The 19,498-nt window shown below is 45.0% G+C and overlaps 1 protein-coding gene and 1 long non-coding RNA gene across 4 annotated transcripts in view; both read right to left on the bottom strand.

Annotated features, from left to right (window-relative positions):
* SLC14A1 (solute carrier family 14 member 1 (Kidd blood group)) overlaps positions 1-14,200 on the bottom strand; it is a 35,522-nt gene extending 21,322 nt beyond the window's left edge. The window contains exons 1-4 of one of the 3 annotated variants that reach the window (XM_082242086.1): positions 13,799-14,200; positions 8,029-8,161; positions 2,244-2,433; positions 880-1,008 (exon numbers count right to left, since the gene is read on the bottom strand). In XM_082242086.1, coding sequence (XP_082098212.1) covers positions 880-1,008; positions 2,244-2,433; positions 8,029-8,161; positions 13,799-13,945 — 599 coding nt within the window. In that variant the 5' untranslated portion in view covers positions 13,946-14,200. Of the gene's footprint in view, positions 1-879; positions 1,009-2,243; positions 2,434-8,028; positions 8,162-9,019; positions 9,233-12,414; positions 12,460-13,798 lie in introns of those variants that run through there. The other 2 variants (XM_082242087.1, XM_082242085.1) reach the window with 2 other exon arrangements.
* The window catches only part of LOC309514305, a 223,117-nt gene that overhangs the window by 138,292 nt on the left and 65,327 nt on the right, over positions 1-19,498 (bottom strand). The gene's annotated exons all lie outside the window — the stretch shown is intronic.

The following is a 19,498-nucleotide window of genomic DNA, read 5'->3' as shown; positions in this document are numbered from 1 at the left end:
CCCGGGGCGCGAGCCTAGGCAGCGTGTGTCCTGGGATGCCCAGATGACAAGACCCCCTTTTCAGCCTCACTGATGTGGACCAAAAGAAAGCAGAGCAATATGTTTGGTGCCAATCTGGCTGCAGGAGTTGAGGATGGAGGCATACAAGGAGCCAGCCAACAGTCTTAGGGAATCCACTATGGATTTGTGTAAGGCTTACTCCTTAGTACAGTGGAACCTCAGGTTGCGAACGTGATCCATGCAGGAGACTCGTTCGCAACCCGCAGCGCCGTGTCTGTGCACGCGCGGGTCGCAATTTGGCACTTCTGTGCATGCGCAAAGCGCGATTTAGCGCTTCTGTGCATGCGCAAGTGCCGAAACCCAGAAGTAACCCATTCCAGTACTTCTGGGTTTGGCACGGTGCGCAACCCGAAAACGCATAACCTGAAGCGTCTGTAACCCGAGGCACCAGTGTATTTTCTTCTCCCGAAGATGTCCCGAAAGGCCAGATATTTAGTTGATCATGCATACATTAGGAGGTGGGAAGAATCTGGATTGGGACCCTGATGGGGGGGTATGATAGCTTCTATGGTTCCAGGAAGGAAGGAAGGAGGGAAGGAAGGAAGGAAGACCGATTCTCCCCCACCAACATGCTGCCAATCCAAATATTGGATTCCAACACCCATCACCCAATATCTGAATTCCAGCACCCATCAGCTGCAGCCAATATGGTCCATGCTTAGGGCTGAAAGGAATCTATATCTTAAGGGCACCAGGTTGGCTACCCTTGTTGTATAATATAAATGCATCTTATGGCCTGACGGTGACAAAGTGGATAGGGGGCAAAGTGGAGAAGCACGCACACACACAAAATGCACACTTGGAACCCAAAATACTTACCACGTCATGGACATGACAGCAACAGGAAGCAAAAGCCACCAGTAATATTCGCCCTTGTCGGAAAACACAGCCATGAGCATTCCTACCAGCACGCCATTGTAGCCGTAGAGTCCTGCAGCAATGGCTGACCTGCGTGAGGAGCAAAAGAGGTTGGAAATGCTTATAACTGTATCCTCATCCGCAGTCGCTGCTGAAGCTGAGGGTCTGAGGAGCAGTCTTGATGACTGCAGAAGATATTTGCCTCTGCCCCAGGCTGTGACCAAGAGTGATAACGGACAATGACTGCCCTTGCCTAATGGTTGAGGGTCTCTGTGGGTAGCTGGCAAGGAAGGGATGATTCCTGACCACATCCCCTGAAATATACTCGGAGTTGAGTGTTGATTTCATGCTCTTTATTTCAGCTCATGGTAAACAGTGAGTGAGTGCGTTTTCCCTCAAAACCTCTGGCTATATATACATTATTTGAACAATGTGTGATTGGCTGATTCAACTCCCCTCCTGGAGCCTGATTGGTCTGCTCCTGCAGGCCAATCAGGTTGATGATTCACTTCCTCCTGGAGCCGGATTGGGTGGCTGCTGCAGACCAATCAGGTTGCTGCCTTTTAGGACCCTACCTGCCTATTGTTCTAGAATCCAAGCTCAGTAAAAAGGTAAAGGGACCCCTGACCATTAGGTGCAGTCATGGCCGACTCTGGGGTTGTGGCGCTCATCGCGCTTTATTGGCTGAGGGAGCCGGCATACAGCTTCCAGGTCATGTGGCCAGCATGACTAAGCTGCTTCTGGTGAACCAGAGCAGCGCACGGAAACGTCATTTTCCTTCCTGCCGAAGCGGTACCTATTTATCTACTTGTATTTTGACGTGCTTTCGAACTGCTAGGTTGGCAGGACCAAGCTCAGTACATAACACTTATTATTCCCTTCCGTTGAACAGTATAATTCTGCTCACAGAACTTCAGCTTTCTGTGTCCAAAATTTCAGTCTAATGTATTGCAGAACATAGGATATTTGTGGAGTTGTCAATAAGCCCAGTCGCCTAATAAATAATAATAATAATAATAATAATAATAATAATAATAATAATAATAATAAATTTCTATATCGCCCTTCATCAGAGGATCACAGGACTGTTTACAACATAAAAACATAAAACACACACACACATACACACACAAAAACACACCATAATAACAAATAAAAACAAAAACACCCCAAGTTTAAGAGGCCACAGATTATTTAATTGGCCAAAGGCTTGGGAGAAGAGGAATGTTTTTGCCTGGTGCCTAAAGATATGTATATATAAGCATGTAAAACAAGAAAAGAGAAGTGATTTGAGTCATGAAAGAATAATTCAGGGGCAAACCTACCTCTCTTGGCACAGGATCAGTGCTGTTAATGTTGAGACAATGACTCCAGTGCAACATGTCAGTGTGATCCAAGGGCTCTGGACGAGGAATCCGGCTAACATGAGCAGACCACTCAGCGGGTTGCTGACAAACATCACCTGAGAGATTCCACGCAGGACCCAGTCGACAAACTGAAACACCAGAGGCTTATCTGAAAGAGAATGTCCCCATTGGGCCAAAGATTTTGGGTAGAATATACAGTTAAAAGACTGGGGAAAACTGTGGAAGGAAGGATTAAAATTTACTGCATGCAATGCTTTGAAAGAAAAGGTGATGAAAATGATGTATAGGTGGTATATCACCCCTGTGAAATTAGCTAAAATGTATAAAACAAGTAATAAATGTTGGAAATGTAAAGACAAGGAAGGAACTTTCTATCACATGTGGTGGGAATGTAAAAAAGTGAAAAACTTCTGGGAAATGATATATAATGAGATGAAACAAATGTTGAAATATACATGTATTAAGAAACCAGAAACATTTTTACTTGGCATTGTAGGAGATGATATTAACAGACAGGATTGTAAGTTGTTTTTATATGCAGTGATGGCAGCAAGAATATTATTGGCACAAAAATGGAAGCAAGAAGAACTACCGATGAAAGAAGAGTGGTGGAAGAAATGGATGGACTATGCAGAATTGGATAAATTAACAGGAAGGATTCGAAACCTGCGGGACCAGAGATTCTTAGAAGACTGGAGTAAATATATGAACTATTTGAAAAGCAATTGTAATGAACAGATTACGCTAGTAGGACTGCAAGAAGTTCTGTAAGGAGGACTATTTGAAATATTGCAAGAAAAACTATGAGAATTATTAATGATAATTAAGAGTAATAGAGAAATTAAGAAATGCATAGTGATAAAGAATGGAAAATCATCAGAGGTGTTGACGGAAGTCTAAAATATTGTATAAGATAAGAAGTTATGTTAAATGAATGTTGGAAATGATATGTAAAAAAACCAATAAAAATGTATATATATATATGTCAGGGAACTGACATCAGAGCGAGAGGCAAAGGGGAGGCTCTCTGATGATGCGGAAGAAGGACCCAGCAACAGGGGGAGAAACAGCCCAGTAGAGGGGGAAGCAATTCAGCGCAACACCAGGGATAGAGGGGGGCTGATGGGGGAATCGGAGAGAGGGCTCCAGGATTCTTCACTGGACATCAGTGAGGAGAGCCCAGGTCCTCCGCTGCCCACGCCCTCCCGCGCAGTGAGAGAAGGCGGAGATTGGGCGTCAAACAACTTTTATGCTGGAAGAGGTTCAAGAAACGCCCACTGACGGATTCTGCCAGCGACTGAGGTAGCCGCGATGAGCAAGGGCTATGCAGTCAGAAAGGTTTAACAAGGCTAATTAGCCTAGAGAGGGACCAGTTTACGCACGAGTAACTCATAGCCATTACAATATATAAAAGAGAATGTCGTCATTGGAGCAGCTAAGTGCAAAAAACAGATGGTGCCTGAAAACATGACTAAAGGCTCACACATCTAGATGACGAGGGAGGGGTCCAAAGGGAGAGGCAGAAGAAGATAAGAAGAGCCTTTGCTGGATCAGGCCAAGGACCCATCTAGTCCAGCCTCTTGTTCTCACAGTGGCCAGCCAGATGCTTCTTAAACAGGGCCCTGTCCGTGCAGAAGGTCCCATCATTCATTCCCCATCATCCCCCTATGTGGGTCAGGAGAGAACGCTGCCCAAAATCCTGGAGAGCAACCGCTGCCAGTCATTGTAAAAAGGTAAAGGACCCCTAGACGCTTAAGTCCAGTCAAAGGTGACTATGGGGTAGCGGCACTCATCTCGCTTTCAGACTGAGGGAGCTGGTGTTTGTCCACAGACAGCTTTCCGGGTCATGTGGCCAGCATGACTAAACCGCTTCTGGAGCAATGGAACACTGTGACGGAAACCAGAGCACACGGAAATGCCGTTTATCTTCCCGCCGCAGTGGCACCTATTTATCTACTTGTACTGGTGTGCTTTCAAACTGCTAGGTTGGCAGGAGCTGGGACAAAGCAAAGGGAGCTCAACCTGTTGCGGGGATTCAAACCGCCAACCTTATGATCAGCAAGCCCAAGTGGCTCAGTGGTTTAGACCACAGCGCCACCCACAATTCTGAGCTAGATGAACCCACAGTTTGATCTATGTTTCCACGGGACATTTTATTAGTTGCACTCACTGGATCCTGAATACTTAGCAAGCATTGGGCAAGTATTTAAACACTCGCTGACCATGCACTGTCAGAGGCAGATTTGGGGGCACAAATTGTCACATTTTAGCTCACTCCAGTAGGTCTTAGTTACCGTTGTTTGAAAGTTTATGGTCTGGGACAGTTTCCAACGTGCATATTCTCAGCAGCATCTGGTAGGGCCCTTACCACTGACAGAGTTGTAAAAAATGACACACGTTTATTACTGTTTATAAAAAAATAAAACAAACCACACCATTTTGCAGTTGGGGAGCTGACTGAACTGCTGGCAGAGTTCATACTGAAGATAAAAAAACGACAGTTTATTTATGCTGCTTACATCTAAAATGGCAGATGGCGTGAGTGTGTCCCTGCCAGCTTGTGCTGGGACTGCAACACACCCGCTCCATGTGTATAACTTATAACTTCGTGTTGGAATTTGGGCAAGATAAACTGATGGTCTGGGAGCAGGGTGGCGGAGTGGACCTCAGACAATGGAAACTTAGGAATAAACATATCGTGATATGTTCCTGGGGTAAAAGAGAGGACAGGACCAGACCTTGCAGGACAGGCTCCAGGATTTTGGGGGGCCCTCAGTGCGGAGTGACCAGGGACGTTTTGAACCTGAGGGTCCTGGCTGCTGAGCTCTGCTGCCTTACTTCCTGTTCCCACCCACTGCTTCCTCTGCAAAACTAGTGAACTGAGCTTTGTGGTTTGATGGAGCCACCTAGACTGCAACACTGGGCTAGAATGGACAATTGGCTTGCAGATGATCTAGTTTTGATGTTACAGGAGCCAGAATCTAGTACAAAAAGAGTATTAGAATTAATTCAAGAGTTTGGTCAGGTGGCAGGATTTAAATTAAATAAACTAAAAACTAAGGTTTTGGAGAAAAAATTAACATCGATGGAAAGAGAGAAGTTTCAGAATGAAACAGGTTTGATTGTGGTTAAGAAAGTGAAATACCTGGGGATTAACATGACAGCTAAAAATGGAAATCTGTTTAAAGATAATTATGAAAAATGCTGGACGGAAGTTAAAAAAGATTTAGAAATTTGGTCAAATCTGAAGCTTTCCTTGTTAGGTCGAATTGCTGTTATAAAGATGAATGTATTGCCAAGAATGTTATTTTTGTTTCAATCATTGCAAATTTTGGACAAAATGGACTGTTTCAAGAAGTGGCAGAGAGACATTTCTAGATTTGTCTGGCAGAGCAAGAAGCCCAGAATAAAATTTAAAATATTAACTGACGCAAAGGATAGAGGTGGATTTGCCCTGCCAGACTTTAAACTCTATTATGAATCAGCGGCGTTTTGCTGGCTGAAAGAATGGCTGCTTCTTGAGAACACAGACATTTTGGATTTAGAAGGTTTTAATAACGTTTTTGGGTGGCATGCATATTTGTGGTATGACAAGGTTAAAGCACATAAAGCATTTAAAAATCATATTGTCAGAAGACCATTGTTTAATGTTTGGACAAGATATAAAGACTTGCTTGAAAAAAAAACCCCAAGGTGGTTGTCACCGATGGAAGCAAAGGCTCAGAAAAAAGCTCAATATGGAGGTCAAATAGCCGAAATATTGTGAAATTTTGGAACAAGAAGGAGATAAATTGAAATTGCAGAGTTTCGAGAAATTAAAAAATAAGGTGAGAGATTGGCTTCATTATTATCAGATAATGGAGGCTTATAACCTGGATAAAAAAGTTGGTTTCCAGGTGGAAAAATCTAAACTGGAAACAGAACTGTTAGAACCTAAAACCAAGATTTTGTCAAAAATGTATAACTTGCTGTTGAAATGGAATACTCAGGATGAAAAGGTTAAATCTGTTATGATTAAATGGGCACAAGATGTTGGACATAATATTATGTTTGCTGACTGGGAACAGTTGTGGACCACTGGAATGAAATTTATGGCATGTAATACCTTGAGAGAAAATATTATGAAAATGATATATAGGTGGTACATGACCCCAGTCAAGCTTGCAAAAATCTATCATTTGCCCGATAACAAATGTTGGAAATGTAAAGAAACTGAAGGTACATTCTTTCACTTTTGGTGGACGTGCCCAAGGATTAAGGCTTTCTGGGAGATGATATATAATGAACTGAAAAAGGTATTTAAATATACCTTCTTGAAGAAACCAGAGGCCTTTCTCCTGGGCATGATCGGCCAACTGGTGCCAAAGAAGGATAGAACTTTTTTTATGTATGCTACAACAGCAGCAAGAATACTTATCGCAAAGTACTGGAAGACACAAGATCTACCTACTTTGGAAGAATGGCAGATGAAGCTGATTGACTGTATGGGACTGGTAGAAATGACTAGCAGAATCCGTGACCAGGGAGAAGAGTTGGCAGAAGAAGACTGGAAAAGAATTTAAGGACTATTTACAAAAATATTGTAAAATTAAGGAATGTTGAATGATGTTGGATTGAAATTAAGTGGTTTCAAGCTGTAATTATGATAAAATGGTTTTCTTTTTCTAAATAAGAATTTGAAGTTATAACAATCTAAGATGTTGGAGAGAAAATAAGGTGTTTTTTCTTTTTTCTTTTTTTTAAGCTGTAATGCTCTGAGATAAGGATTTGCTGTATAAACAATTTGAACTGGATATACAAGAAGGGGAGGTATGAGGAGGTTGGGGAAATAAGTTATGAGAAAATAAGTTGTGAAAGTTATGTGTTTTTAATGTTTTTATGTTTGCTTTTTGCTTTTTGCTTTGTAAAAAATTGGAAACTCTAATAAATATTTTTTTTTAAAAAATAGAATGGACCATTGGCCTAATCCAGCAGGCACCCTCCATATTATGCTCTTCTTGGACTCAGGAAATGTGTCCTGAGCCCCAGTGGTGGTTAAGAAAGCCCAACAGAGACTCCATCTCCTCAGAGTATTGCGAAAGAGCGATGTCAATCAATATTTGATGATCTCCTTCTACTGGTCAACAATAGAAAGTGTCCTTTCACACTGCATCACAATGTGGTATGCTGGTTTGACATCAACTGATAGGCAGTGCCTACAGAGGGTGGTGAATACAGCACAAGATATTATGGGCTGTCCTGTGAATCCACTGGATGAAATAGCGGAAGAAAGTTGTCTCAGGAGAGTGAGGAAAATTCTCAGGGATAATTCACACCCTGGCCGGCACTTTCTTGATCTCCTGCCCTCAGGCAGAAGATATAGAAGCATGATTAGTCGCACCAACAGGGTAAAGAACAGCTTCTATCTGTGGGCTGTTAGGCTGCTGAATGAAAAGATAACAACAGGGCAACTGACTTTCGGGTTTGGTGCGTCAGTAAATGTGGGGAATTAGGACTAAGAGAGCTGAGTGGGGGGTGCTTGTGTAATCTCACTGTATACAAGTTGTACAAGTGACAATAAAGTGTTTCACTAATGAAAGTTGTAGTCCATCATCACCTAGAAGACAACAGGATCCCCAGGATTGTGCTGTTGGTACAGGAGAAGCTTTGAAGATGAGCAGGCACTCACGCAAAGGTCTCCAGGTTCAAAAGCAATATTGCATCATTCTGGTTCTCATCGGTGCATCATCTGCTATGTGCTTACCTTTCAGCCACTCTCCCAACGCCTTCATGTCCCCTGTGATGTAGCTCAGGGCTCTGCAGATTTTCCCCGTCTGGGGTTGCATTTTGCTAGACTTTTCTCCAGCGTCTTCCATTTCCATTACGGTGTTCCGACCCTGCCGGGAACAAAAGCGACAATACATAGGACCTCACACTGTGATCATGAATATCTCCCAAGTTGATGTGCTCCTCCTGTCAGAAGTCCAGGTTCCCAGAAGTGTGGCTAATTAAAAAGGAGGATTTGTTGCAAAAAACCCAAACAAACAGATAGCTCTGAACGACTCTAACAAAGCTTCTGACCGATATTGTTACTCAAATGACCCTTCTAAAAAGTCCTTCTGGGATCTACAGAAGATAATGAACTTACGACTTTTATGTCTCTTGTTTTGCTTCCGGTCTAACAACCCTCCCATTTGCTGGCTTTTGGGACTGATTGGCTTGCTCCAACCTCTTCCTGTTCCAACAAACTATCTCCTTGCCTGTTTGTGCCTAACCGATCTTCCAGAGAGCTTTGGCTGTGCTCCAGCCCGCTCTCAGTCATTCCCTTTGCAACTGGCATTCCAGTGCCCATGGGAGTTACACTGGCCACTGTTCAGCCTGCTGCAGATCTAACTCTCTCTGTTCTGCAGCAGGCTGTAGACTTTCACTAGCAGCTGGCTCATTCCTGACACCTCCTTTTCCATGTTAGGACTAGAAGCAATTCAGAGAAAAGCCGGCCGGGGAGAAGCAGCTGGTCCAAAGGTACTGCAGTGAAATCCACAGGGACAGCCAACATCATGCCCTCCCAAGTCCCATCAGCCTCAGCCAGCAAGGCCAATAACCAGCAATGACAGGAGTCGTGGTCCAACTAATTCTGCCGGAACATGAAAAACAAAAGGGGTTCAGGAATAATCAGATCCACCCAGTAGGCCTTCCACCAAGCTGACCTCTGAACCTGATGCTGTAGATGCTGGCCATGTTCAAAGTATGCCTACCTGGCCTTGCAGCCTCTCCAGTAGTGGCATGCTTTGAGAGGGGTCGTGGGCATAAGCTGGGCAGCGCTGGCTCTTAAATTCAGAGTCATAAGGCTTGTGTCCATCTGGGGATGTGTTTGTTGGGACTAGAATGGCGGAGTGCCCGGAAATGTCGGCGAGAGAACATCCATCCATCTCTCCCTAGCATGGCATGTGTGATAAAGGGCAGGGAGAAGGAAGTCAGTAAATGAACCCATTCTCTGCCTTGGCAAGAAGTTTATTGTTTTATAGGTGCCTGGTCGGGTGCCCTCATACTGCTCTTGTTTGATCATATCTCTCGTGACTACTGTGCTGGTCTTCGTTGAATGAGACGCACAATGCAGGTGGAATGTCATCTTTTGTTGGTCTTGCTTCTACAAGTGGAGGTTTTGAGTTTCCAACACAACTGCTGAAAGGCTCTGCGCTGTAGTGGTTGGTGGGACAATGGTGCTTACCTGACTTCCCGGCATCAGAGTCCCTGCTTCTTACTGGGAGGGAGAGTGGAAGGAGCGAGGCAGCAGGGAGGTCAGTGCTGTGCAATTGTGCAGGCAGAGTGTTCCTGCTGGTGCGTTTCCACAGCATCAATGTCACCACCACCTTGCCCCTTCTCACTTCCCTTTGGTAAGCAGCAGAGACTCCGCAGCCAGGAGGTTAGGTAAGTGCTGTCATCCTACCATTCGCTACTGTTTCTCCAGAATTTTTGTGTACGGAGCCCCCGGTTGTTTGATGGACTATTGACCCGTACACCACTAATCTGCTGCCACCAACCAGGTTCTTCCCGGTAAAACACTTAGTCTCAGTCGGGTTCTCAAGTTAACAACGAAGATTGTAGTTTATTGCAAACACAACTACAGTGGTACCTCAGGTTGCATACACATCAGGTAACAGACGCTTCAGGTTACAGACTCCGCTAACCCAGAAATAGTACCTCAGGTTAAGAACAATTTCAGGTTAAGAACAGACCTCTGGAACAAATTAAGTACTTAACCTGTGGTACCACTATAAAATTTAAATGCATTCAAAATGCTGTTACCCTTTACCCTCTTAGTCTTATTTTATCCTGTCTCTAACTCACTCTAACTCTTCTACCTCCCTTCACACAAGAACCAGCTGCACTTTCTTATTCTCACAAATGTTCTTAGGGGGAAATGCCTTCACAGAAAATCCAGCACTTCTCTTTCTGTTCGCTGAAAAGCAGAAATGATCAGAGGGAAACCCAACATGTGCAGAGTGCCTTTCCCCCAAGCCTTGAACAGAAACTAGTAACCACTTGCGAGTCAAGACAGAGGACTGAGAACGTGCTTTTGGAAAGAACGTGGTGTACAGATCGCGCTTTGCAGTTTACCTAGGTATTCTTTGCTGCTAAGGTTAGGAGTACATTTTCACTTGGGTAAGGGAACTGTGGGGTTTCTTTCTTTCTTTGCCTGCGATGTGTGTTGACTGACTCAATGGAACTGTTTGGTTTACCCAAGAGCAAAGTTTACATTTGTTCGCTCCTCTTTTCGGCACACTGGTATTTTGAACTGTGCCCCCCTCCCACCAAGGCTCTCAGGTCCCCTCACCCCCTTAAGTGCCCACAGGACTGAAATGTTGGAAAGGCTCCAGGGGGAGCAAAGGGGTTACTACAGCACAGAGCTATAGCAACTCTCTAGAAGCCTGTAGCTTTATTATTGCACTGGTTCTGACAGATTGACAAAAAGCAATAAAAAGAAAAATGTTTCACATGCAGTTGTAAAGATATGGCGAAATAATATTATGCAGGAGGAAAGTCCTTGCTACTTCTCAGATCACAGGCCTGATTCTGACAGGATCTCCTCGGTTTGAGCACAGAATTGTAAATTGAACCCAATCCCCCCGATGCAAGGCAGAATCACCCCCAGATTATCTTGCTCATCAGGCCACACAGTTAGGAGTCACAGGCAGCAGTTACGAGTTACCAGCCTCTGCAGCCACAGCAGGTGCTGTGATTCTCCAATGGTTTGACTTCACCCTGAGAGGTGCACTCCATTGTCTCTCAAGACAGACGGAAGCCAACAACTTGGGAGTGGGGGCTGAAGTACATTCTGAAGGTGGGAGTGCAAAATTCAGCAATGTTTCCCTTGACTTATTGGGCTAGCAACCCCCTATTCTGTTTTATTATTTTATTTTATTTTATTTACACCCTGCTTTTCAGACACACAGCAACATAAAATCTCAAGGCTTAAAAACAACAACACAGAACAAGAACCAAATGGAGGGGTGCCTATTTCTTCTCCCGGAAGGTTGCTTTGAATTGCAGTGTAACATCAATCCTGGAGTACTAAAAACATTGTCAAGAAGCTGTGTCTGTTGGGTGTGTGTGTGTGTTATTGTTTCATTTTGCGTTCCAGCTTTCAAAATTCACCTTGAGCCCCAAACAACAAACTGCCTAATTTGCTTCCCGAATCTGAAATTTCATTTCCGAGTGAGATGGTTAGTGAGAGTTGGGTTTTATAACCCGTTATGGAAGTGAGAGCTGGACCATAAAGAAGGCTGATCACCGAAGAATGGATGCTTTTGAACTATGGTGCCAGAGGAGACTCTTGAGAGTCCCACGGACTGCAAGAAGATCAAACCTATCTATTCTGAAGGAAATCAGCCCTGAGTGCTCACTGGAAGGACAGATCCTGAAGCTGAGACTCCAATACTTTGGCCACCTCATGAGAAGAGAAGACTCCCTGGAGAAGACCCTGATGTTGGGAAAGATTGAGGGCACAAGGAGAAGGGGACAACAGAGGACAAGATGGTTGGACAGTGTTCTCAAAGCTACCAGCATGTGTTTGATCAAACTGCAGGAGGCAGTGGAAGACAGGAGTGCCTGGCATGCTCTGGTCCATGGGGTCATGATGAGTCGGACATGACTAAACAACTAAACAACAACAACAAATCTGGGGTTGTGGAGAAGTGACAACCAAGTTTGGTAATACAGGGCCAGCCGTACTATTAGGCAGACTGAGGAAGCTGGTTTTGGGTGTTATAAAAGGGCCACAAATTCATTACGATCAGTGTTTGCATTGCCGATGAGAGACATGCTTGTGGGATCTTCTGCCTCAGCTGCCAAAATAACTCGGCCGGGGTTCATATTCTGCAACCTGGTTTGTGGGGGCTGGAGGTGGGCAGGATCCTTAAATTTCTGCACTTAATGCAGAAAAATGCCTTGAGCTCACCATTTCTGGGAAGCAGATCTCTGAATTATCTCTGTATGAATTATGTTCCTCATGGATTTGCTGCTTTTAATCTTCTAGTAGGGAGCTTTTTAAGTAGCTAGATGCCCAGAGGGCCCAAACCAGCACCAGTCTGCTGATATCCACTAGACATCTATCCCACTAGCCCAAGAAATTTGACAATTAGTTCCACACCTCTTGACAAGTCAATAATCCGTTTCTGCTACTAGGATGAACCTCCCAATTTTGTGAGCACGAATGTCTTCGAAACAAGCAAACTGCCCATCGGTAAGGATTAAGCATGAATAAAAAGCACAAGGCAGTTCAGCTTCCAGAGACTCATCTTAATTTCAAAGTACTGTACTTGCTGTCTGTTCCTGCCTCTTATCTCTTCCTGCTGGTTGTAGTTTGTCAGGGACGCTTTTAACAGACAGCAAGAAGCCAGATAAGCAAGATGCGCAGAGTCAGCCAGAACATGTTTACTCAGAAATAGATCCCACTGAGCTCAATGGGGGTTTACTCCCAAGTCAGTGTGCCTAGGAATGCAGTCACAGTCAGTCTGATGGTGGGACACCGTAAAGCAACAAAAACACCTGCCACAAGTGGTTGTTGTAGAATTAGGATTGGTTTACAGTGCAAGCCTATATGCATATCCTTGAGTTTTACGCAGAGTAGACGCATTGAAATGAGTGGAGCTAACTTCATTATGTTCATTCAATTCAACGAGTGCTCTGTAAAGTTTGCAACCAATTGAATTTAATGGGCCTTACTCCTAGGTAAGGATGTGTGATTCTTTCAGTTCTGTTTTCTCATTTTTCCAACCTTGCATCCAGTTCTCCACATTTTCATGGCGATTCATATTTTTTTTTAAAAAAGTTCTCATGAAAATTCATTAGCGCTTCTGTTCAGATTTCTGCATGCACATTTTTTTGCTGGCTGCTTCCCTTATAGTACACATTTTCACAAAGCAATTTCCCCACATGCAATGCATTATTGCATGCTATTTTCATTAATCAATGCCTGATTAGGCAGACCTTGACCTAGCACATGCACTGGGTAAACGCTGCATTGCAAAATTCAGAGAAGGGCAGCTCTTGCAGGACAGCTACGTTTTGCTTCGCCCTTGTTTCGACAAAGTGCAAAGCATATTGAATTTCACCACAATCTCTACTGCCAAGTAAGTGAGCATATAGGGTTGCAGCCTGAGCCTGCCCTGGCGCATCTTAACTCATGTGTCCCACTGAATGACTGCCTAACTATGCACATCCTTAGGAGTTGCACAGTTGCATTCTAGCTCAATTTATTTCCTTCTGGATTGTTGAAAAAGAAAAAAACCTTTTCCAGCAAGGTGTGTAGAATCAGATACTTCAGAGAGCCCCATGGAACATGCACTGTTAGGGTGACGAGATGCAAAAAAAAGGGGGGATTACTACAGCAAACATATACCTGTTGAAATCCCCCCTTTGGAATCCAACTGCTAAAAAGTGCAAGGATCTTATTCTCTTCTGCATCTGACCAGGCCAGGCACCCTAGAATTCCCACACTGCCTTAAACAAGTAAAGAAGTCATCTCATCTTACCTTGAGGAGCTGCCTGGCCAGGAAGCCTCCTTCTCTGCCAAGTTTTATCGCTTTGCAGAGAGCGTGCAGAGACAGCGATAGTGGGAGGGCGCCTGCATTGCATTGCTTTATATAGCCCACAGCAACTCCAAGCACACCATAAGTCATCCTGGCAGCCTTTCTCCTCCCATTCCACACATACACCTGGCTCTCTCCCAGGTGGTCTTAGGAGGAGAGTTTTTTGCCTTCTTCCCCTCCTCTTGGTGTTTTGACCAAGTCGCTTGGAACGACAAAGCATGCATCCCATTTTCTTCTTGATGCTTCCTTGCTCTCCCCTGTCTTTCCCCCCTCTGTGCACCTACTTTTCTCTCCAGCAAAGGAAGATTCAAACACACACACACACACACACACACACACACACACACACACACACACATTTTCTCTCTCTGGGAGAGCTAAGTACATGTTTTCTTTCAGGGAGGGCTTAAAACTGTGCCTGGATCACACCTGCTAGATTTCTTTGAGTGGAAGGAACAAAATTTGCCGTACCACATAATGGGGGAGAGACCAAGGAGGGTGGTCAGCCCTTTAATATTACAGTGGTACCTCAGGTTACAGACGCTTCAGGTTACAGACTCCGCTAACCCAGAAATAGTACCTTGGGTTAAGAACTTTGCTTCAGGATGAGAACAGAAATAGCGCGGCGGCAGCGGGAGGCCACATTAGCTAAAGTGGTACCTCAGGCTAAGAACAGTTTCAGGTTAAGAACGGACCTCCAGAACGAATTAAGTTCTTAACCCAAGGTACCACTGTATTTGAAACTCCTGCTCTGGAAGGTAGGACTCGAATCAATGGCTTCAAGTTACAAGAAAAGAGATTCCGACTACAGATCAGAAAAAACTTTCTGACTGTAAGAGCTGTTTGACAGTGGAACAGTCTCCCTCTGAAGGTTGTGGACTCTCCTTCCTTGGAGGTTTCTAAGCAGAGGCTGGATGGCCATCTGCCATGGATGCTTGAGTTGAGATTCCTACATTGCAGGGGTTGGACTAGATGACCCTTGGTGTCCCTTCTACGATTCTACAATTTATCTTTTTTTTAATATATAAAATATTTATTAAAAATTTTTTAAATATAACAGCAAAAATGAAAAAGAAAAAAGAAAAATACAAACTAAAAACAGTTAAAAACGTACATTTTTTCTTTTACTTATTTTCTTTTAGCTTATTTCCCGGACCTCCTCATACCTCCCTTTTTTGTATTCCACTTCAATTTATTGGTTCAGCAAATCCTTACCATTAGATTTTAACCCATTTATAACCCTTTTTTCATATTCTCTTAAATCATTACAGCTGGAAACTCCTTAGTTGCTATCCAACATCATTCTATCATTCATTAATTTTACAATATTTCTGTAGGTAGTCTTTAAATTTCTTCCAGTCTTCTTCCACCGACTCTTCTCCCTGGTCTCGGATTCTGCCAGTCATTTCTGCCAATTCCATATAGTCCATCACCTTCATCTGCCATTCTTCCAAAGTGGGTAGATCTTGTGTCTTCCAATACTTTGCAATAAGTATTCTTGCTGCTGTTGTAGCATACATAAAGAAAGTTCTATCCTTCTTTAACACCAGTTGGCCAACAATGCCCAGAAGAAAGGCCTCTGGTTTCTCCAAGAAGGTATATTTAAATACCTTTTTCAGTACATTATATATCATTTCCCAGAAAGCCTTAATCCTTGGGCACGTCCACCAAAGGTGAAAGAATGTACCTTCCGTTTCTTTACATTTCCAGCATTTATTATCGGGCAAATGATACATTTTTGCAAGCTTGACTGGGGTCATGTACCACCTGTATATCATTTTCATAATATTCTCTCTTAAGGCATTACATGCCGTAAACTTCATACCTGTGGTCCATAACTGTTCCCAGTCAGCAAGCATAATATTATGTCCAACATCTTGTGCCCATTTAATCATAACAGATTTCACCGTTTCATCCTACTATTCTACAATTAATCAAAAGCTTCACAAACAAAGCATTGTCTTCCAAGACATGTGCATGTACAGATGTTAAGTCTTGCATGGCGCCACAGAGGGGAAACTGTGGCTGTCTGGTTGTGGCTGAAGTACAGTTCCCCTCACCCCTGGCTATTGGCCATGCTGGCTGGGGCAAATGGGAGTTGTAGTTCATTGGCGTTTGGAGGACTGCAGGATATGCATTCCTGCTATATAGCCCATCGGGGGCAGACTGCTGGTCTTCCACCAGGCAGCATTTCCTCTGTCGATTTTGGTCCCAATACGACTTCCTGTGCTCTCATCTTTTGGGTGTGTTCCACTATGGCAGGGGTCAGCAAACTTTTTCAGCAGGGGGCCAGTCCACTGTCCCTCAGACCTTGTGGGGGGCCGGACTATATTTTGAAAAAAATATATGAACGAATTCCTATGCCCCACAAATAACCCAGAGATGCATTTTCAATAAAAGCACACATTCTACTCATATAAAAAAACCCTGATTCCCAGACCGTCCGCGGGCCGGATTTAGAAGGCGATTGGGCTGGATCCGGCCCATGGGCCTTAGTTTGCCTTCCCATGCACTATGGTGCCAAGTATAAAGTTACCAGATTTTTTTCAATGAATCTGGGGACACTTTTCAACTTCAATGGATTTTGTATGGGGACTGATTTGTAAATCCAGGGACTGTCCCCTAACCCCAGGAAACAGAGACATCTGGTAACTATGGCCAAGTGGGACCACGCCAAGATGGCGACGGACACAACAACCTAGTCTGATTCCTCAGCTTTTAGTTAAGCTTTTAAGTAGTTTTTTAAGTAGTTTTTAGCCACTTCCTGGTTTTAAACTCTCAGTTTTAACGTCTTATCAGCTGTTTTATCACCTCCTCGCTTCTCTTTGCTTTTTAGTTTATTGTTTTATTGTTTTATTGGAGTACGGTGGAGCAGAGCAGTGGGTCGAGGGAAGCCACTATCTACCTCCGAATAGCGAAGCCCCAAGCTTGCAGAGAAAGCACCTCACTCTCTAAAGAAGGTGCAACTACCACTTTGGAGCAAGCAGTGAGGACAGTGGGCCTGTGCTTCCAAGACAAATAAATGGATCAACTGGACCTTGAGAAATTCAAAAAGGAACTGGACAGGCAGCCCTGAATACTAAAATGCTCTGTACATAAGGCTGAGAAATCTGTTTGAACCCGGGAGAACTGATAAAGTCGCACTCGGACAAATGACTGAGAATTGTAATTAAGCAACGAACTTTACCTTACTTTTTTCTTCGCTCACTACTCCCTTGCTTCCTACAATACTCTCCAAGGTGCATTAAGATACTTCCGATTATTGTGAATATTTCTCCTAATCTCCACTATGGGCCATGGCAAGCGGCCAAGGGACCTGGATGAGGCAATGCCTCCCCCAAGGCCCAAACAGTCCAAGATTGATTCTTTCTTTCTTAACTGTGGCAGAAATAACGAGGAAGTTAGCTACACGGTTGAAACTCACAATCGTTTTAATCCTTTAATTGACCTCGCAGCCGACATACAAGTGGAGGGGGTGAACTCGAAGGCAACGAATAATGCTAATGATAATGACAAAGAAGTGAGAGTCTCCTCGAAGGGGGAGTCCGAGCTGGCCCTGGGCGATGGCATGGGACTCGAACATTTCCAATTAATAACCAGGACCCTGCGCTGCATCTTTAAGAGCATAAATGGGATCTCCATGCAGGTGGATAATCTCCACCAAAAGCTTGAGGCCCATTTGCTAGAGCTGCAGCACAACCACACCCTGCCTCCAAGGGATTCAAAGGGACAGAGGTGTACCTCCCCTACTAGACATGAAAGTGGCACTGGTGGTCACCTCTTAAAAACTCAATTGGACTCTCAATCTCTGATTTTACAACCAAACAAAATATGTCTAACTATACGCAGTAGTGACCCCAGGTCCCCAAGGTGGAATAATCCGAGAGATGTCAAAGATCATCTAAGGCAACTCCTTCAGATTTGGCCTCTGCTAATAGACCTCAGTTCAGTGAAACTTTTAAACTACCACCATCGGCTCCAAAAAGTACTGCTCTCCTTCCAGTCACCAAAAATTCCCTCCATACTGGTTAGGCGTAAAGCATTTTTGGCCACCTGGGGCATCTTCCCAACGAGAGTCTTTAATGACACCAGGATTAAACCTCTTCTCCGTAGCATCGTACAAAAAGGTATCCGCTCACCAGACTGGCGCGACATAGTCTTGAAACTCAAGCTGTCCACCCGGGAACCTCACCCTCCCTCTCAGCCCAAGCTTCCTGGTTTATCTACTCCAGCAACAGAGAAGCATGACCAACACGGGCCCAGTCATCTGGCTGCCCCAGAGGAGAGGGACCTTATTTCATCCTATGGCGAGTTGCCATTAGCAGAACAGCAGGAAGTTATAAACAGACTCGATACACTCAAGCAGCAACTTACACATGTACTTCAAGAGAAAATCTCCTCAAAACCTGGTCATAGCAACCTATTAAATCAAAGGAACACAGTCATGAAGGGGCTAACAACCCAGAAACCCCTGCCAAACACTGGGACTCCAATAACGGATGATATGGCAGTCTGCCTGGCGGAAGCTCCTCATACACCGTCGCAACGCAGACCCCCTTCACCTCTACTAATAGATCTGCAATCAACTACCTCATCCCCCACCTTAAAGAGCAATGCGCCAAACACCCCTCATCCTGGTAATCTGTCAATGTCCTATTCTTCTATGCCTGACCTGGAGTCCTCTTTCAGTGCGGTCCAGGCAGATGACTGTATATCCTCGTCCTTTGCCAGTCAACCTCTTTTGGTAGAACCTCATTTATCCGCAACCTCTTCAAGCCAACATATAAATGTTAAGGAAGCCACTGCGCAAAGAGACAGCTCAGGTTTTTTTGAAGACCCTGCTGGCCACATCAATCAAATGACCACCCCTTCGATACCTTCGGCAGTATCACGCCTGGCGCTGTCTCAGACCCCTGGCAATGTCTTTCCCACCAGCAACCAGAGTGTGATGGCCTAGGATTCCGAGTCTGAGAGTGAACCGGAGGAATCCCAGCCAGCACAGGAGTCCCCGCCTCCAGGGCCGGCTGAACTGGGGCAAGGCCTAGATGCTGAGGAGCCTGCACCTGTGACAGATCCTCAGGGGCAGGCACCAGGTGAGACCATTCTGGCCCCAGAGGTGCTGGAGGACTCAGTGGCTACAGGTGAGCCTCCCCCGGGGCCCAGTAACCCTTCGGCCTCTCCTGAACTGCAGAGGCTTAGGGCAGAGAGGCGAAGGGAACTGGTCTCTCCCAGGAGGAGTGCTTGCCTTAAGGCCAGGAGAGGCGGGGCTCCTGGGGGCTGGGACCGCCCCCGGCCTTAGAAGAAGATAAAGGTCAGGCAGCCCGGTCCCAGGTTGTGGGAGCAACGTCGTTGTGGAGTACCTGCTTTACCCAGACCTTGATCTGCACTCCCGGTGTGCCTGTTCCTCGCCCGGCTTCCTGCTCCTGACTCTCCGGTGTTCCTGTTCCTCACTCGGCTTCCTGCTCCTGACTCTCCAGTGTTCCTGTTCCTCGCCCGGCTGCCCGCTGTTGACCCACCAGTGTTCCTGTTCCCCACCTGGCTCCCTGCTTCTGCTCTACCAGTGTTCCTGTTCCCCACCTGGCTTCCTGCTGCTGCCCTTCCAGCGTTCCTGTTCCCCTGCCTGGCTCCCTGTTTCGGACCTCG

This window comes from Podarcis vaucheri, assembly GCF_965113315.1.
Source record: "Podarcis vaucheri genome assembly, chromosome: 11".
Classification (NCBI taxonomy): Eukaryota; Metazoa; Chordata; class Lepidosauria; order Squamata; family Lacertidae; genus Podarcis; species Podarcis vaucheri.
Note: the sequence above shows the minus strand (reverse complement) of the source record. Positions and strands in the feature narration are given on the sequence as shown.